The sequence below is a fragment of the Triturus cristatus genome, chromosome 1_1 (assembly GCF_964204655.1).
Source record: "Triturus cristatus chromosome 1_1, aTriCri1.1, whole genome shotgun sequence".
Lineage (NCBI taxonomy): Eukaryota > Metazoa > Chordata > Amphibia > Caudata > Salamandridae > Triturus > Triturus cristatus.
Genome location: NC_140579.1, coordinates 820162535 through 820189469, shown reverse-complemented (window position 1 = coordinate 820189469; position 26935 = coordinate 820162535). Strand labels below are relative to the sequence as shown.

At 48.9% G+C, this 26935-nt stretch overlaps 1 protein-coding gene across 4 annotated transcripts in view; it reads left to right on the top strand.

The window, feature by feature from the left end:
- The window catches only part of LOC146871121 (26S proteasome non-ATPase regulatory subunit 11), a 922247-nt gene that overhangs the window by 156388 nt on the left and 738924 nt on the right, over window positions 1-26935 (top strand). For all 4 annotated transcript variants that reach the window (XR_014980477.1, XM_085650288.1, XM_085650291.1 and 1 more), the window contains exon 4: window positions 17991-18062. Coding sequence is in view for 3 of the 4 variants with exons in the window: in XM_085650288.1 (XP_085506414.1) it covers window positions 17991-18062 (72 nt within the window). In the remaining variant the exon portion in view is untranslated. The remainder of the gene's footprint in view (window positions 1-17990; window positions 18063-26935) is intronic.

Sequence of the window (26935 nt, the reverse complement as noted above, 5' to 3'; positions counted from 1 at the left end):
GAACAAGAATCCAGCACCCAAGGACCCTTCTCGACGCTCCTGACGACGCCTGCAGCCTCAGAACCAAGGACCCTTCCAACCGCGACCAGCAGAGGGTAAGGTTTTCCGACACCAAATGCACCCGGCGCCCTGCGGCCCCGTGTGCCCAACTCCTGAGTGCCTACCTATCCTACAGCTTCCCAACTTACCTCTCTTGCAGCCTGTGTTCATCTGGTAGCTTCTCCATTGAAATACATTGAGCGCCCTACGGCTCAAAAGCACCCTGCACCCAGCCGCCCGAGTGCCCCAGGGATTGCAACCTCTATCCTATTTTTCTTCCCCACTTGCCCTGAGTGAGTGACCAGGAGCCCAGCTCCCACAGCCGTGTGGCCTGCCTGCTAGAAGCCACCAACCAAAGGCCCCCTGCCTGCCATAGGCTAACATTGGGCCTAACTCTGCACCCGGCTGCCCCAGTGCCGCTGAGGGTGTAACAACTGTACCTACCTGACCCTGGGAGACCCCGGAGTCTATGCCCAGAACCTTAAGTCTGCCAGTCGAGTACGTACCGATAACTTGATTTTCCTCCATAGGATAACATTGCCTGGTTTCACTTGGAAATTCTTCTAAGTGTCGATTTTTGAAACCGACAAATATTCATTAAAAATTGCCTGTGTAACAAAAACGATTTCTTTCAACTGTTTACAGGGGATGCACCAGTGCTGAATACAGGATCCAGCCCTGAGTAAGAAAATGATACGCAAAGTAACTGAAATTGCATTTACTTAAAAACTCCCATTGAGCGCAATGTTATAATTGTGTTGCCTATTGCAACAACTGTAACTATTGCATTTAAAAGTCTATTGCTTATTGAAAGTGTACAACTACATCATTTTATTCTGAGAAAGTATTTTGATACCTATTGTTGGTTCTAAAATAAAACTACTATATATTTTTATATACAAAACAATTGGCCTAGAGTTCAGTTCTTGAGTGTGTGAGACCATTTGCTGACTGTGTGTGTACAACAAATTCTTTACACTGTCCTCTGATACTGCCTTACTGCTCGACCAAGCTACCACTTTAGAGAGTAAGGTTATATATAACTTTAGCCTCTGCCAAACCTCTGGGGACTGTGGACTCTGTACACACTGTACCTATTTGGGGACAGTATATACTGAGCCACTTTCTTACAGGCTCCTCACACAGACATTTTAAAAAAAGAAAGTGGTATCATGGGATGGTGATAAGGTGGGAGAGGCTCTTGCTTGATAGACCCCAAAGATAAAGTTTCCTACCTGGAGTAGAAGAAAATAATTATTTTGCTGGATAATGGTGCACTACAAGTAGTTGGCTTCATTTGGAATGTGTAGCTGCAGATAAGGCGAAGCAACGTTTGGTGAAATACTGGTTTTTACACCCATGTGGTGCCCAGGCCTTACCATATCACACTATACATGCCGGCTGCAGTTAAACAGATATGCAGGGGTTTTGGCAACTTAATCATTGGTAGATCGCCCCAAAAGAAATTTGTTAAAAAAAACCTTTACGTCTCCTCTCCAGAGGAATGTCAAGTTCAGCCATTCCTATCTTTAGACTGCAACTTCTATGGTTATATAATTGAATGACATTTCATGGATAAATGATTTCTGATGACTGCCATTATTTCATCTGTTTTCTTTTGAAGAATTAGAACCTGAGGGCCTCTGAGTCTCATCCATATTTGGATGTATGTGCCTGCTTTGGGTTGTTGAAGGAAAGACTGGAGCTTTGATAGAATATTATTTTCTAAGAATTACTCTGAGGGGCGTGGCCGTTGGCCACTAAACCTGTGATTGCTGAATAAGCCACACATGATTAGTCCGGAGTGAATTGAGATTCAGATTTGTAAAGGGTTTGGCATCACTTAAAAATTACATTGTATCTGATTTTATCTGCTTGCATGAATGTCATCCTGCGATTGAAGCTCAGCAGTATGGAGCTAGTTCCATTTTCTTCTTGGAAGACTTGCCCCTCTTGGGTCCAGACTAACCAATGCAGACATGCAATGGTAACCAAATAGTTTCATCTGTTTTGAGCAAGTTCCTGTCGTTTTTCTTTTAGGTTCCCTGATTATTTTGAGGAGGACTGATAGGGACACAGGTCATTTTTTGCCACCATGGTAAAAAACGACACATCGCCAACGATTGAAAACTTATAAATAATAATTTGTATGTAATTTGACCTATTGTGGCCAGGTCAGTTGAGACTGACAAGTTGCCATCAGTCCAATCTGTATAACTATTTTAACCCTTTTCCCTGAGCACCTTCACCTGAGCACACCTTTTGCACGTTCCCCTGGAGCAACCACTTTCCCTTAACTCATGCTTTGAGTACAACACATCTACTGCTGTCCTAATTATGAAAAATACGTTTGTTTGAAATCTCTTAGGTTGTTGCACATCACTAATTTTGATTGGTTTTTGTTTACCCAGAGCTGATAAGTTTACACGCTCAGAATTGTTGAAAAATTAATGTAAATTTGATTTATACCTGCTTAAACCAAGGTCTAGGACCATTGTTTTTCGATATCGATCCCTTTATAAAGTCACTAGGCCTCATTTTTATATTTGGGTTTTGTGACCCTTTGGCAAAGTCAGATCTATCTGCCTTACTTAAAATGTCACCTTTTATATTGTCACATGACCTAGTTAACCGTGTGCTGCAGTGGGGGTAGGGGTTGGACACCTTTGGGCGCCTGCATGCTGATGGGCATTGGGCATCTAGCTTAATGTTCAAGAACATAGAAACTCAGTGGTGAAAAACAAAGGTTTAGCTGGCGTGGTTTAGCTGGCGTTAGTTAGGAATTGAAATAATGTTACTTTACGTTTTTTTTTTTTTTTTAAACCTTAGAAAAGCGCTAAAAACATAGGTTAAGGGTGCGTTCTGGTTAGGTAAAAATCTCAATTAAAACATAATGTTTGAAATTAACAGAACCACTGAAGTTCACCAGTTATCTCAATTGAATACAACTTTCTGCCTAAATTAACTATAACTCGCGGCCGCACTGCTAATCACCTTCTATATTGCATCACTAATGACCTGTTCTTTGGCATCATTGATAAGATCACTGCAACATCTGAATTGACATAATTGATAACACTTTACATGGCTGGGGCTAGAGGAATATTTATGTTGTGCATTCTGCTCTTCCACAAAGTAGTCCCCTTGTACAGTTGAAAAAAAAAAACTATCACAAACCTTGGTAAAGCTGAAAGGTGGCAGACCGCGCCAGACCTACTGACTTTGCGAATGGGTGTTTAAGTAAAATATTGTAAACAAATACATTGGAGTAAGTACAGTAGTTGTAACCCAGTTTGGCACCATGCCCTTAATATTGCTATGCAGGTATGAATGAGCATAAATAAGGGAAGCGTGTACACAATGACTTTAGAATCTAGCAAAGTAGGGAAAAAGAGCGAAAGTAGAATAGCAGAGAAGAATAAATAGTGCGGGAAACTGAGCAGAAGATTGTTGATCAACGAATAATTCATTTATTTATCTCTCCCCACCAGTTCTGGATATCTGTGGATTGCAGACTAGTTAATTGTGGGTTGCAGAATGACTGTCACTCTGACACACCCTGCTATAATACCAAAGTCTTGGTGGTGGTGGCATTTATAGGGAACTCGAGAGTAGACGTTGCACACTATAAGCAGACGATGCAAATACACTGGCCACAGAGGTAATTAAAATAGCATGGTAAATACATGACGGTAATAGACAGCAAGTACAGACATAATTAGAGTTGAAACAAAAGTTCTAACATCGTCCAGTGACAAGGGTGAATAAAACTGTGGAAGCAGAACTCCGGCTAAAAATGTAGATGACTCTGGAAAAAGAACCTTTAAGCCATTTCTCGGAGTGATGATGTAACTATATGTACATTCCGTTAAATCCCCTAGAAAATCCTGGGGCCTTACATGAGGGTCACTTGGGAAGATGAAAGAGAAACTGAATACCATATTGCCATGTCAATCTTATTTGCCAATGCCTTTCAAAACTTAATTCTGAATGTCTGCTGAAAGGGGGTGAGGGTACATTCCCTAGTTTGTAAGAGGGAGGTGTCACGTTCTGAAACAATTGATGAGTGGGTGGTTGATGAAGCGAGGTTGTGAAAAGACAAAGCTAGTCAAGAAGAAGCAGTGCAGGAGAAGTGGAAATGAGGTATGGAAACCTCCAGCCAACACTTACCCAAAAATCCATTACTACAGAACCATTCCTTCCTTTAGCATTGAGTGCTGCTTCCATATGAACTTCAGCCCTACATCTCTGCTCACTTGGTAGCTAGATAAGACAGTGCTCTTATGTAAGCTTATTTCTGGTGGCTGAATAAATGCTGCAGCCACAGATTTTGTGGGCCTGGGCTTATGCAGTCCCTACGGCCAACCCTTGCTGCTTACTGCCTTAGGCTATGTGCTTTGAGGTTGGGCCTTTGCAGTGGATTTGGTGCACGAATTTGCCACAAGCTACTCCTGCTCCCATCAACTTCCGTTGCACATTTTCTAAGGTTACGTGGCCACCCTTGGCAGTTTGAATGCATGTGTTATATGATCCAAAAAAAACTTTGAAGTTAACTTAAAATCAATGAAATTGGAGCCATAGTTGCAAATTATATCTGAATAATCACTGAAATTTGCAAGTAATGGTTGATAGCAAATCCATAGCTCACAACAGACATTGCAAACCATTACTAGCAGCACCAAATACAACATTTCGTTAGGTATTAACATTTAAAATTACAATTAAATTACAATACATACTTAAACCAATACTACATTCACATTAATGTGTTTTGCAGTGTTAACGGTAGTATATGCAATCTCATCTTTAATATTATTTTCAACGTCTATAATTGCATCTGTCAAATCGTGTTGAAGTAATTAGCGTTGGTGTTCATGTTTGTTTTTGTTATGAATAGATTGCGCTCCTAACCATAACTTAGAATTTCTGTGGTTTTTTTTGTGCAATTTTAATTTACAGCTATAGCACCACCTTGACTTAACTGTTGATCTTGGTGCTTTTTTGGCCCACTTATCGCTAATAGCCAGTCAGATAGTGCCACAAAATATGTATGCCTGCTAAATTCTCCAAGAGGCAATAACTTAGCTGTTCGAGGCATATGAGCTGCAGATTACACACTTTTGCATAGATCGCCATCTGGTGTTGGGCCCAGATGTTTGCAGTTTGTTTTTCCTCTTGGAATGTCTTTGGAAGTCACGAGGTTGGTGACTCCTCCCTTGGTTCGTATTGCGCATGGGCTTCGGCTCCATCCTCAGATTGTTTTTTTTCCCCCATTGGGCTCGGATGTAATACTTCGCACTCCGGTTCTGAACATTTCCAGTTCGACGATCGAAGCGGAATCCTCGCTCTTCGCGGTATTCAGATCCTGATCTCCTCAATCACCTTCTCTTCGGCACACCTTTGATTCCAGTTGTCGACGGCGGCCTTCGGGCCTATCCAAGCTCCGGTCCCGGCTGATGGAAAGAACTCCATTCAAGAAGTTCCCTCGATGTGGGTCCAAATTCCCCCACACCGATCTTCATGAGGTGTGCAACCTGTCTCTCTCCTGAACACGAGGCTCGAGACTGTCCCGCCTGCAAGTCTTTCAGATCCAAAACGACTATTCGAGATCGAAGGACCAGACGAAACATGGCGCACTCCTCGACTTCCGTTCCAGTCGACATCTTCGGGGACGACGTTGAAGCTCCGGGACAGCACACATCTTCGGGGACGACGTTGAAGCTCCGGGACAGCAGTACACCGAAGAGGACCTCGTCAGGGCTTCCGAAGCCGACGACTCGGATGTGAGTAAAATACCCCCTCCCACACCTGCGCCGACACCCAAAAAGGCTTCGGTCACGCCTTCGCCTCCGGGCCTAGGCAAGACCAAAGACACTGCTTCGAACACCCCACCTTCGGGCCCGGTGAAGAAGCCTAATAAGCCTTCCGGCGGCTCTGGCTCGAACCAGCCTGCCAGCGGTGCCGATAAACACACTTCGGCACCGAAAAAGAGATCGGCCTCTACCTCGACACCGAGCTCCGCACCAAAGCCCTCGGTGTCGAAACCCAGCCTCTCGGTACCGACCAAACATCATAAGGCCCTCGGCACCGACACTCCCGCGCCGAAGCCTGCCTCGGCGCCGACCAAAAAATCGGAGGTTCCAAAAAAGCACGGCACGGACAAGCCTAAAAAGCCATCGGCCCCGAAACCTTCGGCGCCGACCGAACCGCCATTGTCTCAAGAACTGTTTACACCAAATGCTTTACAAAAGACACTTACCAAGGATCCAAAAACTGGACATTTGGCACTTTCTTCTAAAAAGACATTTGGAGAAACCAGCTCCGCCTCCACCTTCAAAGATGAAAGACTGTGCTACCTCCCCTTTCAGAGTGCCTTCCCCACCTCCTCCACCCTCCATCTCCGCCCCCTCCACCCTCTCCACCCCTGCCTCATCGCTCTCCGACCGTCTCCAGACCATGATGATCAGGGGGACTCATACTACGATCCAGCAGATGTGCCACAAGACCCCACCCCTACAGGATCCCCAGACCCATGGGACGATTATAATCCACACATTCCAGATGTCCCACAAGATGACCTTTATCCATCCAGGCCATCTCCACCAGAAGACTCATTAGGTTTTCACCACCTACTAAAGAGGGCGGCACATTGTATTGTATTGTATTGTATTGTATATCGATTTGTATAGCGCGATTGCTGCCCCACGGGCGTCCAAGCGCTAGGTATGTAGACAGGGCTGGGCGGTGCAGCAGAAGTTTAGGACTCGTTGGACCTGGCAAACAGAAGGGTCTTCAATTGTTTGCGAAAGGAGAGCAAGTTAGGGTTGGACCGGAGTTGTAGAGGAAGTGAGTTCCACAGTTTTGAGGTGTTCAGGGTGAACATCCTGCCTCCAGTTCTCGCTCTCTTAACTTTCGGCACCACGGCCAAGAAAGCCTCCGTGGAGCGAAGATTTCTGCTTGGGTGGTAGCGGGTGACTAGGTTGTCATTTATTGCTGGACCTGTTTTCCAGAAGGCTCGATGTGAAATACACAATGCCTTAAAAGCCACTCTCTGCTTCACCGGCAGCCAGTGTAAACTTTTTAGTCCAGGTCCGGCTGACTGCGTACGTGGGATCTTAAGCAGGGTACGGGCTGCGCAGTTCTGCACCACCTGTAGCTTCCGTAGGGTCATCTCAGGGGCTCCCACGTAGAGAGCGTTATTAAAATCCAGCCGGGACTGTATCAGGCCTTGTACTGCCACCTGTTTGGCCTCCATTGGTAAAAGGGGCAAAACTTTCCTGAGTGTTCTGAGCAGGCCGAAGCATGTAGCAGATAGCTTAGTGGCCTGGGGGGTAAATGTAAGACTTTTGTCCAACCAAATTCCCAGGCTCTTTACACTTTCTTTGGGAGTAGGGGGGAGTGCCCAGGCAGGAAGGCCATAAGGAGATAAATGGCACTGGCGACACTGGCCCAGGAGCATAAGCTCAGTTTTATCCCCGTTGAGCTTTAAGGAGGAAGCTGTCATCCACCCTTTAACCTCCTCTAGACATTTCATCAGGCCTTGTGGGGTTTGCCTGTTGCCCTCCTTCGTCAATGAAACCACTAGCTGGGTATCGTACGCGTATGATATGATCTTAATACCGTGCGGTTCGACGACCCCAGCCAGTGGTCTCATGTATATGTTGAACAACGCAGGGCTCAAGGAGGAGCCCTGCGGAACCCCACAACTCAGTGATTTGCTGACTGACACTGTGTCCCCGTCAAAGATCTGGAAAGATCTGTTAGTCAGGAAAGAATCAAGCCACCTCAGTGCATTGCCTATTACCCCGATGTTGAGGAGACGGTTCAGTAAGGTGGTATAACTGACCGTGTCGAAGGCTGCACTTAGGTCAAGGAGGATCACTACCACTGATCCTCCTTGATCCAGTATCCTCCGTGACTCTTCGGTGACTGCCAACAGCGCAGTTTCAGTTCCGTGCTTGGGTCTAAAGCCTGTCTGGGTCGTGTCTAATAGCAGGTTGTTCTCAAGGAACTGAATTAGCTGGGTATTTATGTGTTTTTCCAAGATCTTACTTGCCCAAGGGAGCAATGAGATTGGGCGATAACTGGCGTGATCTTCTGGGTCAAGATTCGGTTTTTTTAATAGTGCCCGTACCATGGCTCTTTTCCATACAGTGGGCACTATGCAAGATGAGATGGAAGAATTTAATAGGTCCAAGATTACGGGCAGAGTGATTTGACTTGCCCGCAATATGATCTCCGGTGGAGCTGGGTCAAGTGGAGAGCCAGATTTGACTTGCCAAGCCAGTTTATTCAGGGTGTCGAGGTCTAGAGGTGGGAAATGTTCAAGAGTTGGCTGGTCTGGGAGAGTGGAGTGACTCGAGAGTGTTTGCTCAGCTCCTCCAGAATTTGAGGCTACTGTCGGAAAAGAAGAATAAATCTGGGAAACTTTATTATGGAAGAATTCCGCTAGCTCGTTGCACTGATCTTGCGTTTTTGGCAGGGGTATGGCTGTGTTTAATCTAGTGTATTTTTTTACCAAGTGAAAGATTTCCTTGGGTTTGGATTTAGCTTCCATAATTTTATCTGCGAAGTAGGCAGCCTGGGCCGTCCTTACCCCATCTCTATAGGCCTTGATTGCCTCTCTATATTGAAGCCTTTTTTCGGGTAGGAAATCTAGGCGCCACGCTCTCTCGTTTCCTACAGAGGCGTTTTTTCTCCCTTAAGGTGTCTGAGAACCAGGGAGCTGATTTATGCAGCCTCTTTGATGTAAATCTCCGACAAGGGAGAATAGTCTCCAATGAGTTAGTGATCCAACCCTCATAATCCTTATTCGCCAAGTTGGGGTCTGTGCAGAGGGATGGGCGGGTGGAATCTAAGTTGCTGCACCACGCCTCCATGGGAAGTTTAGGCCAGTTCCTCTTAGCTTTCACTTGGGGGGCGGGCGGGGGGGATTTACGAGTGAACCAGGTCAGCGGGACTAAGAAGTGATCGGACCAGGGAAGGGGAGTGGGTTGGCCCACCATCAGCTCAGTACAGTTGCTAAAGATCGGGTCAAGTAAATTGCCCTTTTCATGGGTAGGGGCTGTGACCTGCTGGATTAACTGTAAGGCTGCCAGATCATCTGTTAGTTCCATAGCAGTATGGTCTGTGGGAGTATTGAAATGGAAATTAAGATCTCCTAGCACTGTATAGTTAGCTAAAGACATGGCTCGTTTAGCTATGATGTCTGGAAGAGATCTGTGGAACATTTTGGCCGGCTCTGGGGGACGGTATATTAGAGTGCCAGAGAAAGAGCTATTAGCAGTGAAGTCAATACTAAATGCTAAGCTCTCGCATTCGGGGATGGTTTCAGTTGTAGTGCGGCATTGGTACTGGTCTTTCAGTATAATAGCCAAACCTCCTCCTCTCCCCTCTGTCCGGTCCAGTCTGTGGATTTGAAAGCCAGAGGGTAAGGCTGAGATTGTGTGGCTCTGATTGGGGGGTGAGCCATGTTTCCGTCAAAAAGACGGCGTCCGGCTTGCGCTCCTCTAGTAGTAGGGTGATTTGTGTGCTATGTCTCGGGAATGACCTGTAATTTAGCAAATACATGTGGTACTCCTGCGTCGTGGCTAATACTGTGGTGTTATAGAAAGTGTTTACATCCAAGGCAATGGGGGGGAAGTTCAGCTGGTGAATAGATGTGTGCGCAGTGAACAGCCACCATAGCCCCTATATTATGGATGTCTGCTGAACTATACGTCCTGACCTGCGTTAAGTGGGGGCCAGGGATTGTGGCCCCAGGTCCCGGTTGGTCGCGGACGGACGCAGACGGGCTTGCCTTTGGCGCGCCTTCGGCGCACCGCCGGCGCGCCCGCTGCGCCCGTCCGCTGCGCTTCCGGAAACAGCACATCCTTGTATATAGCAGATAGGGGGGCGTGGCCTAGGTGAGTGGGCGGTGCCCGGGGGTCACGGCGCTTCTCCTTCCACCCACTGCAGCGCCTGACTCGGCTGCGCGGTGAGGGGAATTACAAGGGAGCAATGAGGTGAGGTTCCTTCTAAAAATACACAGGAAATCACGATGCAATACAATAAAATTTTAAAAATATATCTAAAATCTATCTCGCTCCCAGCATCCGCCTCAGAGCTCTGTCTAATTATCACGGGGTAGAGATGCACACTGACCCAGTAGAGGAAGATTTGCTCCTAGACACCTTTGATACCGCACATAGGTCTACTTCTATACTACCTATGCTCAAAGGGGTAATAAAACATGTGCCAGAGGTTTTTAAAGACCCAGTCAGGGCTAGGGTCCTAAACCCACGCATAGAAAAAAAGTATAAAGCTGCCCCCACAGATCCTGCCTACATCAAAGGGCCAGCGCCACTGGATTCCCTAGTGGTATCCACTGCACGGCAGAGTGCAAATTCCCAGGCGTCAGGCGAAGCACCACCGCCTGACAGTCAAAGCTCCTGGACGCGTCAGGGAAGCGCACTGCGTCACAGGCAGCCAATATATGGCGTATTGCCAACACTCAAGCGCTATTGGCCAGATACGACAGAGCACAATATGATGAACTAGAAACCATCATGCACCATCTCCCCAAAAAATACAGAAATAGGGCCAATGAATTAATTCAAGAGGGTAAGACCATAACTAACACCTCTATACGCTGTGCCTTAGACGCAGCAGACACAGCCTCCTGGGCCATTAACACTAGCGTCCTCCTCCGTCGCCATGCTTGGCTGAGAGTTTCAGGCTTTAAACCTGAGGTACAAGCCTCCATATTAAATCATCCATTTGACCAAGAACATCTATTCGGTCCAAAGGTAGATGAGGCCCTCGAGGATGAAGAAAGACACCGATACGGCGAAATCTATGGGAGCCCTACAGTCACACCCTCCTAGGCGCTCCTTTCGCCGCTGTGAGAAGTGGGCCTGGTATATGATGTTCACTAGTTAGTGACCACCTTGTACCATGCCAAGCAACCCTTATGGTGTGGTTGTAAGTCAACCTTTTCGGACTAGCTGCCCTAGTGGTAGCGTAGGCTAAGCAGTCTTTGAGGCTAAACTCGTTTAAGCGTGTTAAGCAGGCTGTTTTACCATATGTAACCCCCCTTTATACCAATGAAAGGACACCACACAGATATATATTCAAAATATATATGTATTTATTACTCAAAGTATCCCCTAGACTCTTTATGAGCACAGGAGCACAAGTCGTTAAACAAGAAAGTATTACAATATACAGAAATTGCACTTTATATGGATGGGCCCTGGTGGCCACTCAAACCATATACTAAAATAGTGGTATAAGTACCACGAACAGGAAAGGGAAAAGGCCTAGGGCCTCTAGAATCGCTGGGCCTACAAGGAGCTAACTTTAGTTAGTGACCAGGAGGTCCACGGGTCGCGTGTGCAGTGAGGAAAGTTACACGCGTGCTCCCATAGGTTTTCAATGGGTGCGTAAAAGTTTAAAAGTTACTGCAGAAAGGGTCTTCTGGATGGACTACGAACTTAAGATTCAAAACAGACACTAGAGATGTTTCTCTACACTTGGGCACCGGAGTGCCAGCGTTACCTCACCCACAGGAAGCGGGTGCATAGGTCTCGAAGTGCGTCGGGTTTCTTCTATCGATTCAATGGAGCCTGATGACAAAGATGCTGCAGGCGGTCGGTCCAGAAGAGCTGCGTTGGATCCAAGGGTGGATCGGAGTTGTAGAAGACCTGAAAGCAGAGGGGACAGTGTTCAGTCACTAGCCAGTGACTGGCGTGGCACCAGGTAGGTACCAGGCGATGTCGGGTGCAAACAGGTGATGAGGTGTAGCTTGTCTCCGCAGCCATGTGGTCCCTGAAGGTCGATGACGTGCAGGAGTCGAGTCACGAGCTGTCCCACGCAGGCTCTCTCTGTCGGCGGTGTCGGCGACTCGAAAGAAGCAAACAAGCCTTGGCAAAGGCAGGAGTCGTGGAAAGTAAAGAAAGCTGATGGTTCTGACCAGCAAGGTCAGAGGGGCTGCTCTTTTGGAGAGCAGCTGGGGCCAGTCTGGAGCAACCAGACCAGCGTCGTTGATTTAAAGTTAGGTCGCCAAAATGGCCACTAGCCAACGGGCCAGGGACTGGACAGGCGCGTAGAGGTGCAAAATGCAGAGGGGCCCCACGCAGATCGTGGAGATGCTGGAGGGCTCACCTTTGGTGCAGATGCTGCTCGGATGTTGGGCTTCTCAGGACCCAAAGCACAACTTGGAGGGAGCCTCTGTTGTCGCGCTTGCAGCTTGTCGTGGGTCTTTCAAGATGGCTGGCTCCACGTGTCTCGGTGCCTCCACGGGTTCCTTCTTTGCAGGGACTGTGGATCGGGCGGTGAGAGGTCTGGAGGTCCAGGTCTTGTCGGGCTCTGGGCTCGGGCTCCGGCAGGAGGCGGCGGCAAAGCAGACGTCGAGTAGCTGGTTGGTGCTTGCGTTAGCAAGATGGTCACTCCCTGACCATAGGGGAGATTTCCTTCTGTCCTCTGTGCAGCAGAGCGTCGAAGTTCCCGTCTTCTTCTTAGTTTCAAGTTGATTCCAGGATGTCTGAAGTCTTAGGACACAGCTCCTACCTTTAAGCGGATTCTAGGGGCCGGACTACCTGCTAGGTCCCTCCCTAAGGGTGGGAGCAGGAAGGGGGGGGGGGGTTACACCCCCAATCCTTTGTCCAGCTCTCCCCAGGTCCGGGGCTGGAGTGCCCCAGGACCGGTTTGAACTGGCATATGCACCTAGGCTCCTTGTGAGACTCAGGCATGTCTGTTTCCTTTCAGGCCCTACCTGACCAATACACAAAAGCCTGTCTGGGGTGGTGCTCGCACCTCCCCTGGCAGGAAACCCTTTGTCCACGTCTCCCAAGCTGGAAGGACTCCCAGCTGCAGGAGGGCAGACTTGTGTCTGTGGTGGCAGCATCCATTTTGTGGAGCTGAGGCTATGTCTGATTTTACCCGGGTTTCAGGTACTGTACATGTCGTTTCCCTCTAGAAGGGTGGAATGCTAACCCCGTCGCCAGAATTGGCGAGGGGTTAGTATTCCAATTCGTATGACACCTTACTCGACATGTTTTGATAAAGCCAAACCAAAGTTAGCATTTAACCGCGAGGTTCATAATGCACTTAAGAGTATATGGTATGGCGATATCTGGAAACGGTAGAAGGAAGTTGTTCCGACCACTGCAGACAGGCTCAGCTCATGCCAGAGCACCATCTCACATGGAACCAAGCACTCTGCCTTCAGGATTGTCAAGGCCTGCCATAGGAGTGACTTATAGGTTACCAGGTGTCCCATTTAAGGTTAGGTATAGGTATACTACACCTAAGTAAGAGGTGGTTACACCAACTTACCCCAGCTGAGTGATCAGCCAGTTGTGTCAAATTGTTAGGCCACGCCAGGGGTGGCACAATACATGCTTCAGCCCCTGGTAGGCCTTAGATACACCAATGCCCTGGGTACCTAGTGTACACTGGTACAGGGGCTCACAGGGTGATCCAATCCCAATTGGTTATGCACCTAGGGTGCATAGTGTCAATTTAGTTAGAGAGAACAGCAGGCTGGGGGTCTGATTAGCAGGCCCACAGCCTCAATATGTCAAAAACCAGTGAAGCAAAAAGCAAAAATTTGGGGTGACCATAGGATAGCAGACCCTACTCTCCTACAGCCGCTCTTCCTTTTGGGGCACGGGCAGAGGCTACTCCTCAGATAGCGCGTCCACGTCCTACAAATCCCCTGCTCAATCCACCTTCACAAGGGGTTATCAAAGAGGCAATAAAGGCAGAGGCAAAACAAATACCGCCCGCCCTGCCACACCGCCTACCCAATGACTTCCCCCTGCTCCCTCCAGACCATCCCACACTGGTCGGGGGCAGACTACAAAATTTCCTTCACGTCTGGGAGTCCATCACATCAGACAGATGGGTGACCCAAATTATTCGCTCAGGGTACTGCCTAGAATTGACATCTACCCCCCCCCCCCCCCCCCAACATTCCACCCAGGCAACGCCCAATGTCACAAGAACATTCCACGTTACTAAAACAGGAGGTAATCTCCCTCCTACAAAAAGAGGCAATAGAACAAGTCCCCGCCAATCAGCAAAATTTAGGGGTCTACTCACTATATTTTCTGATACCAAAAAGAGACGAGACTCTACGACCTATCTTAGATCTCCGGCCTCTAAACACATACATACATTCGGACCATTTTAACATGGGAACACTTCAGAAGGTACTTCCGCTCCTCTCCCAGAACGACTTTCTCACCACACTGGACTTGAAAGACGCATACTTTCACATTCCGGTACATCATGCCCACAGAAAGTACCTCAGATTTGTAGTGGACGGGCAACACTACCAGTTCAAGGTTCTCCCATTCGGGTCACAATAGCACCAAGGGTATTCGCCAAGTGCTTAGCGGTAGTGGCGGCACACCTCAGACAGCACATTCACGTCTTCCCATATTTGGACGACTGGCTAATAAAAGCCACGTCCTACAATCAATGTGTACATCACACCGCTACTACAATCCAACTACTTAACCAGCTAGGTTTCACGGTGAACAACCAAAAATCCCAGTTAATACCATCCCACACAAAGCAATACCTCGGTGCCACCATAGACACCTCAAAAGCCATAGCCTACCCCAATCCTGCCAGCATTGCAAGCATTCAGGCTTTGTGTCAAAGATTCATACCTCAACACTCTCTCCCAGCAAGAGTGTTTATGCAACTGATAGGGATGATGGCCTCTTGCATTTTCATAGTGCCTCATGCAAGACTCCAGATGCATCCACTCCAAGAGTGCTTAGTGCGCCAGTGGAACCAGGCCCAGGGGCAACTGACAGATCTGGTGTTGGTAGACGGTCGCACCCATCGCTCTCTGCAGTGGTGGAACACCACAAATCTTTCCAGAGGTCGACCATTCCTGGACCCGGTTCCACAAATAATCCTAACAGACGCATCGCTCTCCGGCTGGGGAGCTCATCTATTACACCTCACAGTGCAGGGCACATGGACGCCGCAACACAAGTTAGTCCACATCAACCATCTGGAGTTACTGGCAATCTTTCTAGCCCTAAAATCCTTTCACACTCACATTTTAGGCAAGGCAGTCCTTATTCTCACAGACAACATGACGGCCATGTACTACATTCAAAAACAAGGCGGCACACACTCTCCACAGCTCTCAACTAGCACAGAGCATATGGAGATGGGCAATTCCACACAATCTTTATCCTGGCCCAGCATGTACCAGGAGTCTAAAATCCCATGGCAGATCTGCTCAGCAGACACACGCAGCAGATCCACGAGTGGGAACTTCACCCACAGGTTCTTCACCCGTTCTTTCAGACGTGGGGGCATCCACACATAGACCTCTTCGCCACCCACGAAAACAAAAAATGTCCAAGCTTCGCCGCTAGATACCCACACCCATTGTCCAAAGGCAATGCGATGTGGATGAACTGGTCAGGCAAATTTGCGTACGCCTTTCCACCTCTCCCACTAATTCCATTAGTGGTGCGAAAGCTACAACAGCACTCCCTCACACTGATTCTAGTAGCGCCAACATGGGCCAGACAACCGTGGTACAGCACGCTGCTGGAACTCTCGGTAGTGCCACACCAAAAGTTACACCTCTCACCATGCCTCCTAACCCAGAACCATGGAGAGATCAGACACCTGGACCCAGCTCAGCTCAACCTTGCGATATGGCTCCTGAGATCCTAGAATTCGGATACCTTAACCTTCCCCCTGACTGTATCAACGTCATCAGAGAAGCTAGGCGCCCTACTACTAGAGCCTGCTACGCGGCAAAGTGGAAAAGATTTGTTGTTTATTGCCATGACAACACAATCAACCCTCTAGACCTATCTATACAGCACATCATATGCTACTTACTCCATCTACAAAGGTGTAACCTAGCATATACATCCATTCGGCTACACCTCGCAGCAATTGCCGCTTACCTACAAAACAGACAGCACCTATCACTTTTCAGAGTGCCTGCCATTAAAGCCTTCATGGAAGGCCTCAAACGAATAATTCCCCCCAGAGTACCACCCTCACCTGTGTGGAACTTAAATATAGTTCTCACAAGGCTAATGGGACCGCCTTTCGAACCTTTGCATAAATGTGAACTGCAATTTCTCACATGGAAAACAGCTTTCCTTGTAGCCATCACTTCCCTTAGAAGGGTCAGTGAAATACAAGCACTTACCATACAAGAACCTTTTCTCCAAATGCACCCGAACAAGGTTGTCCTCCGTACTAACCCAAAATTCCTACCCAAAGTCATTTCCCCCTTTCATCTAAACCAATCGGTAGAATTACCGTTTTTTTTCTCGCAACCTCAAACTGTTGCAGAAAGGGCTCTACACACACTGGATGTTAAAAGGGCCTTACTTTACTATATCCAGAGAACACAACCTTTCAGAAAGAAAAAACAACTGTTTGTCTCTTTCTCTCCACCACATAAAGGCAACCCCAGCTCTAAATCAGGGATAGCTAGGTGGATTGTAAAATGCATACAGATTTGCTACCACAAGGCAAAACGCACGCTATCTGTTCCCCCTAAAGCCCACTCTACACGAAAGATAGGGGCTTCTATGGCTTTTCTAGGGAACATCCCATTAGATATCTGCAAAGCAGCTACATGGTCAACACCGCACACTTTCACTAAACATTACTGTGTAGATGTGCAAACCAAGCAACAAGCTAGTGTGGGCCAGGCTGTACTAAAAACACTTTTTCAAACTACTGCAACAGATACCGGTGGTCGCCGCTAGGGTTGGGAACTGCTATATAGTCTATGCAAAAGTGTGTAATGTGCAGCTCCTATGCCTCGAACGGAATATGCTACTTACCAGTATGCATCTGTTCTTGGCATGTAGAGCTGCAGATCTACACACACCCACCCGCCTCCCCGGCTACCTGTATCTGTTCCAGTCTATCTTATTTAGATACAACACACATGGGTTTCTTCACTACTACTACGCTCCATCTTTCCCTGCTGGCAAAAAACAATCTGAGGATGGAGCCGAAGCCCATGCGCAATACGAACCAAGGGAGGAGTCACCGACCTCGTGACTCCCAAAGACTTTCCAAGAGGAAAAACAAACTGCAAACATCCGGGCCCAGCACCAGATGGCGATCTATGCAAAAGTGTGTAGATCTGCAGCTCTACATGCCAAGAACAGATGTATACTGGTAAGTAGCATATTCCTTTCCTCACTGGATGCTGCATTTATGTAGGGCCTTTTTAGGAACTGATGGCACAGCAGAATAATTTTTGGAATCTCTGAATATCTCAGGGTGCACAGATCAGCTCCATGATGATAATACATTTCATCTGCATCCTGCAGTTCATCAGGTATGTCTGGGGCAGGAGCAGTTGGTCATAAGTTATCATTCTTAGGCTCATGGACATAACCATGGTTTTGCCGTTGTGCGTGCTCCCTTCCAGTTCTATGTGCACCCTGCAGTGAGCATACATTTACCGAGGATTGAAATTCTTATTCCCCACCACATTCCAGTAACAGTAGATGAGAGAACTGGCTTAGCAGCTGCCTTTTTATGTGCCATTTTCTCGATAAATATCACAACTCCCTCTGCTGGATACTTTGATCCACAGGTGGTGGAGAGGTGAGGCAAATGTGCAAGCTGCCTGTAAATGTTTCACTGATCTGACTCCTAGAGAATATTGGATATCTGTTAGAAGCAAGAATGAATATTCTTCGAAGGAAATCCCTGCTGGCTACAGCATACTCGTGTATAAATGTTACAAGAGCATCATTCAAAGGTTTACGTTTATGTTGAAGAAAAGGATTTGAAAATGAGAGCAAAATCCGGCCATTGACCGTTTTCAGCTCAGTGGAAGCACCTGAGCCATGTTACAGTCGAGGTGGCCTTGCGTTGATCGGAGCAATTGCAACTATACTAAGTTGTCTGTCCCTTTCTGACTGGTGCATTCTTTTGTTTTTTTGAAGGTCGAGTTGTGTTTAGAGTGCATTGAGTGGGCCAAATCAGAGAAGCGAACCTTTCTCCGCCAGGCATTAGAGGTAAGAGCTCTCATCCATTCCTTTGTTTCACATCAAAGGGATATTTTCGTTTCTAGGAGAGGGTCATAGCATAGCTAGCCTTAAACCATTCTATTTTCCCATAATTTTGAGATCTGCACTGTTCGGGGCATATGAGCTGCAGATCACACATAGATCGCCATTTGGTGATGGGCCCGGATGTTTGCACTTGTTTTTGTCTTTCGAAGTCACAAGATAGGTGACTCCTTTGGATGATGGTGCGCATGGGCATCGGCTCCATCTTCAGATTGCTTTTTTCCGCCATCGGGCTCAGATGTGTTTCTCGTGCTCCAGTTCGGAACTGTCACCGATTCCACTCTCGACGCGCAATCCATCACCCTTCTCAGGTATTGTTTTCGATCGCGATCCCTAGTCGTCGCACATTTCTTCAACATCAAAGTCCTCAATTCCGGTCGTCGACGAAGGCCTTCGGGCCTGCCTTGGTATCTGGCTCATGGAAAGGACGCCATTCAAGAAATGTCCTCAATGTGGGTCGAAATTTCCCCACACCGATCTGCATGAGGTGTGCAACCTCTGCTTGTCTACAAAGCACGAGGCCAGAGACTGCAGCTTGTGCATCTTTCCGCTCGAAGACCATTCGAGATCGTCGAGCCAGGAGAACAATGACTTGCTTGTCGGCGCCCATTCCCGATGACATCTTCCAGCAGGGCGTCGATGTACCTGAACAGGAGCGCATCGAAGAAGGCCCCGTCAACGCCTCCGAAGCCGATGACTCTGTCGAGGACATCACTCCTGGGCAGCGGTTCGTAAGACGTCGACCCTGACTCCCTCCCTACACAATGGAAAAAGGCTTCGGTCACACCTTCACGCCCAGGTGCACACCGAGTGACTGCTTCCCATGTTCGGGCCCGGCAAAGAAGCCTACTAAGCCTTCAGGCGACTCGGGCTTGAGTCAGTCTACCATCGGTACCTAGCGGACACCGGCACCGATAAAGAAACCGCCTTCCTCCTCCGTGCCGATCGCTGCCTTCACTTCCAAGCACTCTGCACCGAAATTTACAATCACCGCCCCATCGACTCAGAAAAAACACTCTGAGCTGAGCAAAAAGCCGATACCTAAAGCTTCGGGTTCATACCCTTCGGAACCGAAAAATGCCTCGGATCCGAAAAAACACCCGGTTCCACACTCCTCCTCTACCTCCACCTCCTCCCCCACCACCATTCTCCTACACCAATGGATGATGATGACGCCTCTGACACAGGAAGGGGTGCGGATGATGAGCCACTAGAGGATCCACCTTATTCCCCTGACCCCTGGGACGATTATAGTACGCCAGATGTCCCTAATGTTCCACAGGATGACATCTACCCGTCCAGGCCTTCCCCTCCGGAGGACACAATGGGTTTTCATCAGTTTCTACTCAGAGCTGCCCAATACCACAGGGTTGACTTGCATACTGACCCTGTGGAAGAGGATTTCCTTATGGACACCTTTGATAACCCACAAAGGTCTACTACTATTCTTCCCATGCTCAAAGGAGTTACCAAGCATGCACCTGAGGTATTTAAAGATAGTCAGGGCTAGGGTTATTAACCCCAGGATCGAGAATAAATACAAGGCTGCCCCAGCAGACCCAGCGTACATGAAGGGCCCCGTACCACTAGACTCCCTTGTAGTCTCCAATGCTAGAAAGAGGACCAACATCAGGGGATGCTCCACCCCCCGATAAAGAGTCCAAACTCTTAGACGCCTCTGGCAAAAGAACCACTTTACAAGCAGTTAACATATGGCGTATCGCCAACACTCAAGCACTGTTAGCTAGGTACGATAGGGCACATTACGACCAACTTGAAACCCTATTGCAACACCTCCCGGACAAATATAAGGGCAAAGCTAATCACCCTATACAAGAGGGGAAACTCATCACCAACACCTCCATTCGTTGCACGCTGGACGTGGCAGATATCGCCTCCAGCTGTCAACACAAGTGTTCTCCTGCGTAGACATGCCTGGCTACGCATTTCAGGTTTCAAACCTGAAGTACAAAGTTCCATCTTAAACCAACCATTCAATCAGGAACACTTATTTGGCGCTGATTTTGATTCATCCCTTGAAAAGATGAAGGACACAGCTAAATCAATGGGAGCCTTGCAATTGCAAACTCCCAGATGTTCTTTTTGTCGTCCCTCTTACAAGGGCACCTCCAGAGGCTACTCCTCTGACTACCCCTCTACCTCTTATAAGACTCCCACCCAGTCTACATTCACCAGAGGTTACCAGAGAGGAGGCTACAGAGGCAACAATACCAAAGGTAGAGGCAAGACCAACAACACCCGCTCTGCCTCCACCCCTACCCAGTGACTTCCCATCATATTAAGGTTGTTCTACGAACTAATCCTAAATTCCTCCCTAAAGTTATATCTCCCTTCCACCTCAATCAGTCTGTAGAGTTGCCAGTGTTCTTCTCGCAACCTCAAACAGTTGCAGTAAGAGCTCTCCACACTCTAGATGTCAACCGAGCACTGCTTTATTACTTTGAAAGAACAAAACCTTTTCGCAAGGCAAAAGAACTTTTCGTATCCTTCTCACCACCACATAAAGGCAACCCCATATCAAAATCTGGGATAGCAAGGTGGATTGTCAAATGCATACAGATTTGCGATCACAAAGCAAAACTAACATTGTCAGTTCCCTCTAAAGCCCACTGTACCCAAAAGATATGGGCTTCAATGTCATTTTTAGGCAACATTCCCTTACATGACATCTGCAAAGCACTTGCATGGTCTACACCGCACACATTCACAAAGCACTATTGTGTAGATGTGCAAACAAAACAGCAAGCTAATGTGGGCCAGGCTGTACTCAAAACATTATGTTCGAGGCATATGAGCTGCAGATTACACACTGTGCATAGATGGCCATCTGGTGTTGGGCCCGAATGTTGCAGTTGTTTTTCTCTTGGAAAGTCTTTGGAAGTCACGAGGTATGTGGCTCCTCCTTTGGATGACATTGCGCATGGGCTTCGGCTCCATCCTCAGATTGTTTTTTTTTCCGCCATCGGGCTCGGATGTGGTGTTCGCGCTCCAGTTCGGAACCGTTCCAGTTTTCCCGTTCGGCGCGCAATCCTTCCCCGTTCGGTATTGTTTTGATCGCGTTCTCCACACTCGACGCGACTAAACGATCGAAGTCTTCGATTCTGGCCGTCGACGAAGGCCTTCGGGCCTACCTGGGCCTCCTGTCCTGGCTGATTGAAAGGACGCCATCTAAAGTGTCCTCGATGTGGGTCGAAGTTTCCCCACATCGATCTACATGAGGTGTGCATCCTCTGCCTCTCTCCAGAACACGAGGCAAGGGACTGTCCAGCTTGTGCCTCCTTCCGATCGAAGAAGACTATTCGGGACCGACGAGCAAGGAGATCTATGGCTCACTCGTTGACTTCGATCCCAGATGACATCTTCGAAGAAGGAGTCTATGTACCGGAACAGCACACCGAAGAAGGCCTCGTCAGCGCCTCCGATGCTGACGACTCCGACGTCTAGGACATCACTCCGGCACAGAGGGGTGTGAGTACAGGGCCCGAGCCACCCTACCCTTGGTGCCGAAAAACTCATCGACACCGGCACCGAAAAAGATGACTCCCCTTTCCTCATCCGCGTCGAGCTCGACACTGAAGCACTCGGCGCCGAAGACTGGCACCGATCGCATCCTCGAAGCAGAGCAAGAAACCGAAGAGCCTCGACTCCCACGCCTTGAAGCCAAACCCCACCGAGGAAGACAAAAGACAATTCTAAACCCCACGGTTCCAAACAAAGAAACCGTGCCGAATTGACGCCTAAAAAACCCACGGCTCCGACACCATCGGCACCGAAGGATCTGCCCCCTGCAGATCAACTGTTTCGACCCGATCCTTACCAAAAAACCCTTGTAACTGATCCAAAGACTGGGCATTTGACTCTTAGCACCAGAAAAAGACCACTGGACAAGCCTGCACCAGCTCCACCACCAAAAAGGAGAGACTTTGCCACCTCCCCTTTGAGGATTCCTTCACATCCTCCTCCTCCTCCTCTACCCCATCATTCTCCCACACCATCTCCAGACTAGGATAACATTAGCTACGACACAGGGGACGGAGCGAACTACCAACCAATAGGGGACCCTACTCCTACGGGCTCCCCAGACCCATGGGCCGACTACAACATCCCAGACCTCCCGCAGGACGAACTTTACCCCTCCAGACCCTCCTCTCCCCCCCCCCCCCCCCCCCGGGACACAATGGGCTTTAACCAACTACTCCATAGGGCTGCCCACTACCACGGGGTTGATATCCACACAGACCCCGTGGAGGAGGATTTCCTCTTAGACACATTTGACACTGCACAGAGGTCCTCAATTCTGCCCATGCTTAAAGGGGTTATTAAGCACGCACCAGAGGTTTTTAAAGACCTGGTTAGGGCCAGGGTCATCAACCCTCGCATTGAGAAAAAATATAAGGCTGCCCCAGCAGATCCCACCTACATTAGAGGCCCCGCACCACTAGACTCCCTGGTAGTCTCCAATGCCAGGAAACGTGCCAATTCCCAGGCATCAGGTGAGGCTCCACCACCAGATAAGGAGTCTAAACTCCTGGACGCCTCTGGCAAGCGCACAGCGTCCCAAGCGGCCAACATATGGCGCATTGCTAACACCCAAGCGCTCCTAGCCAGATATGACGGGGCACATTATGACGAGCTGGAGTCCATAATGCAACACCTCCCTGACAAATGCAAAAATGGGGCCAACAAATTAATTCAGGAGGGCAAAACCATCACTAATACCTCCATCCGTCGTGCCCTTGATGCAGCTGACACCGCCTCCAGGGCAATAAATGCCTTCTGCATAGGCATGCCTGGCTAAACATTTCAGGGTTCAAACCTGAGGTTGAGTTCCATCCTCAACCACCCCTTTGATGAAAAACACCTGTTTGGCATTAATGTCGACGTAGCCCTCGAAAAAATGAAAAAGGACACACACGACAAAATCTATGGGAGCCTTGCAGTCGCAAGCTCCCAGGCGCTCCTTTCGCCGTTCCTCCTTTAGAAGCACCACCAGAGGCTACTCCTCTGACAGCTCCTCCACTTCTACAAGGCCCCTACCCAATCCACCTTCACTAGGGGTTACCAAAGAAGCGGTTACAGGGGTAACAACAACAAAGGCAGAGGCAAAACTAACACCTCCCGCTCTGCCTACACCCCCATCCAGTGACTTCCCTCCACTCCCCCCAGACTATTCCACTCCAGTCGGGGGCAGACTTCACAATTTCCTTCCTGTCTGGGCTACCATCACCTCAGACAAATGGGTGCAACAGATAATTCAATCAGGCTACTGTCTAGAACCAACATCTACAACCCCCCCCCCCCCCCCCCCCCCAACCATTCCACCCAAACAGCGCCCAATGTCGCAGGAACATTTGTCACTTTTAAAGCAGGAGGTAATCTCCCTCCTACAAAAAAGTGCAATAGAAGCAGTTCCTACCCACCAACAAAACAAGGGAGTTTACTCCCTATATTTTCTCATACCAAAAAAGGACGTCTCTCGAAGACCCATTCTGGACCTCAGACCCCTAAACCAATACATACACTCAGACCACTTTCACATGGTCACAGTCCAGCAGGTACTTCCTATGCTCTCCCAGAACCACTTCCTTGCCACCATAGACCTCAAGGACGCCTATTTCCACATTCCCGTTCACAAAGCTCACAGGAAGTTTCTCAGATTCGTAGTGGACGGTCAGCACTACCAATTCAAAGTACTCCCATTCGGACTCACCACAGCACCACAAGTGTTTACCAAGTGCCTAGCGGTAGTGGCAGCACACCTGAGAAGACAACACATCCATGTCTTCCCATACCTAGACGACTGGCTCATAAAAGCCAGCTCATACAACCAGTGTGTACAACACACTCACGCCACTATCCAACTACTTCACTGTAGGAGAGTAGGGTCTGCAATCCTATGATCACCCAGATTTTTTGCTTTTTGCTTCATTGGTTTACGACTTTCCCTGGCTGTGGGCCTGCCAATCAGACCCACAGCCTAGCTGTTCTCTCTCGAAATTAACACACATGTACATTAGGTGCATCCACTAATTGGAACTGGGCCGCCTTATCAGTCCCTATATCAGCATACCACAGGTATCCAGGGCATCGGTGTACCCAGGGCCTACCAGGGGCTGCAGCATGTATTATGCCACCCCTGGATGGCCGCCCAAATCTGACACAACTGGCTGCACGACAGCTGGGGCAAGGTGGTGTAATCACCCGTTGCTGTATGTGTAGTATTCCTATACCTAACCCTAAAATGGACACATGGATTCCTATCAGTCACTCCTATGGCAGGCCTTATCAATCCTGAAGGCAGAGTGCGGGGAATCATGTGGGATGGTGCTCTGGCGCGAGCTGAGCCCGTCGACGGCTTGCGGAACCAAGTCCTAATAGCCGTTCCATGGTGACGCGTGCCAACTACCTTAAAATGCATTATAATCCTCGCGGTTACTTGCTAACTCTGGCATCGCATCACCCACACATGTCTAGTAAGGTGACATACGAATTGGAATACGAACCCCTCGCCAATTCTGGCGACGGGGTTAGCATTCCCCCCTTTTAGAGGGGCACGACATGGAAGTAACCTTGAACCCCGGTTAAAGTTGACTCAAGCCTCAGCATCACAAAATGGATGCTGCCACCAGACACAAGTCTGACCTCCTGCTGCTGGGAGACCTTCCAGCGAGGGGAGCTTGGACAAAGGGTTTCCTGTCGAGGGCGGTGTTAGCACCATCCCAGACAGGGTTTGTGTATCCCAGGTAGGCAGGGCTGAAAGGAAGGTGATTGCAAGTGGCACCCCGGTGCTCACTGTGCATAGCCCGGCTCAAACCAGTTTCGGGGGCAACCCTGCCCCTGAGCTGGGGCGAAGCCGGACAAAGGATAGGGGTGTAACAACCCCCCTCCTGGCCCCACCCATAGGTAGGACCTAGTCACGGGCCAGCCCCTTTTCCTAGAATAAAGGTAGGAGCGAGTCCCCTTCCCAAATGGGATAATTCTGAATCTTGAACTACTTTCCACGAAAGGAACTCTTGACTATTTCTGAAGACTCTCCCTTGTGGCTAAGGAGTAGCCACCCTGCACCAGCAGGCACCACCTAAGCGCTTGCGGTTTGCTGTACGTCTCTCCCACGGATCAAGACTGCCCAGCTCGACGAGACCCGGGTTCCCTGCCATCTCTGACCTCTACCTACATCGTCAGCCCAGCTGAGATTCGTAGGTGGGACGCGACCTGCGGGACCGGCCATCTTCAGAACCTGCACGACGCTTATCTAGCACGCCCACCGAGGGACCCTCGAGTGAGTGCACCTAGGGTTTGAGAAGCCCTAACCCTGAGCGGCTCCAGCACCGAAGTCTGCCTCCCCAGCATCCACGAGATCTGCGTGGGGGCCCTTCTGCTCCTTGCTGCTCACCGCGTTGTCTGACCACTCGCCGACCGGCTTGTGGCCCTCTTCACGACGCACCACGACAGTCTTTAATCACTGGTCTGGTTGCTCCAGACTGGCTCTTGCTCCCCTTCAACAGAGGAGTACCTCGGACCCTCCTGGTCCACTCCAGACGCCATCTTGACTCCACCGCGTGGGTTTGCCACTGCCAAGACCTGCTGCCCCACTCCTGGGCCCAGCATCATAGACAGCAGACACCTTCGTGAGACAGCTCGCCCTCCATCCTGGTCGCCGCCGCGCCTCCTGGTCCGAGGAACAGCCGAGTCCGACGTCATCCACTCACCTGGTCGAGGTGACTTCATCCGGTACCTTCCTGGTACCCACACGATCGCTGGCTAGCGGTTGAGAACTGAGTCCCCTCTGCTTTCAGGTTTCCTTCATCACCGATCCAGGCTTGGATCTCGCTGAACATCGACACTGGTCGCCTGCCAGCAACTTCTTCTTTCAGGCTCCTGAGACTACAACGAGGACTCCCGACATCTTGCTGATCCCCACGCAGCCGCAGCCTCTGGGCTAGGTAACTCTAGCATCTCGGTGCTCCATCGTAGGTTCACGCTACAAGTGTCCAGTTCCTTTTTCGTTTAGTTCCACTGATCGGATTCCTCCGGAATCAGTAACTTTAAACTTTCTAACCTCTCCCATTCCACTTGCAGTGTAAATGGTTTCGTGCCCTTCGGGCATTTGTGTAAATTGTGCAACCAGAAGTATTTTCCTAAGAGTTTTGTATTGTGCTTAGCTCCCTGACTCATAAAGAGCCAGGGTAGTCTTGTTATAAATAAATATCCTTTATTTTCATAACAACTTGTGTGGTGTCCTTTCACTTGGCGTTCAAGGGGTATATGTGATGGTAAACAGCTGGCTTAACACGCCCTCTAGAGTTTAGCCTGAAGACTGCTCTTGTCCACGCTACTAGGATAGCTGGTCTATAAGGTTGACTTACAACCAATCATCAATAAGGGTCGTTTGGAATGATACACAGTGATCACTAGAATAGTGAGCACTACATATCAGGCCAACTTCTCACATTCACGACCTGGGCTTTACAGTAAACTATGCCAAGTCCCATCTGCATCCGTCCCACGTACAACAATACCTCGGTGTCACCATAGACACCTCAAGAGCGCTAGCCTACCCCAGTCCTGCCAGGATAGCAAGCATACAGGCTCTTCACGCCAAATTTCAACCACAACACTCTTCCAGCCCGAGTGTTTATGCAACTTATAGGGATGATGGCCTCTTGCATATTCATAGTACCTCATGCAAGACTCCAGATGCGTCCGCTCCAAGAGTGCTTAGCACGCCAATGGAACCAGGCTCTGGGTCAATTATCAGATCTGGTGTTGGTAGACTGTCGTGCCCATCGCTCTCTGCA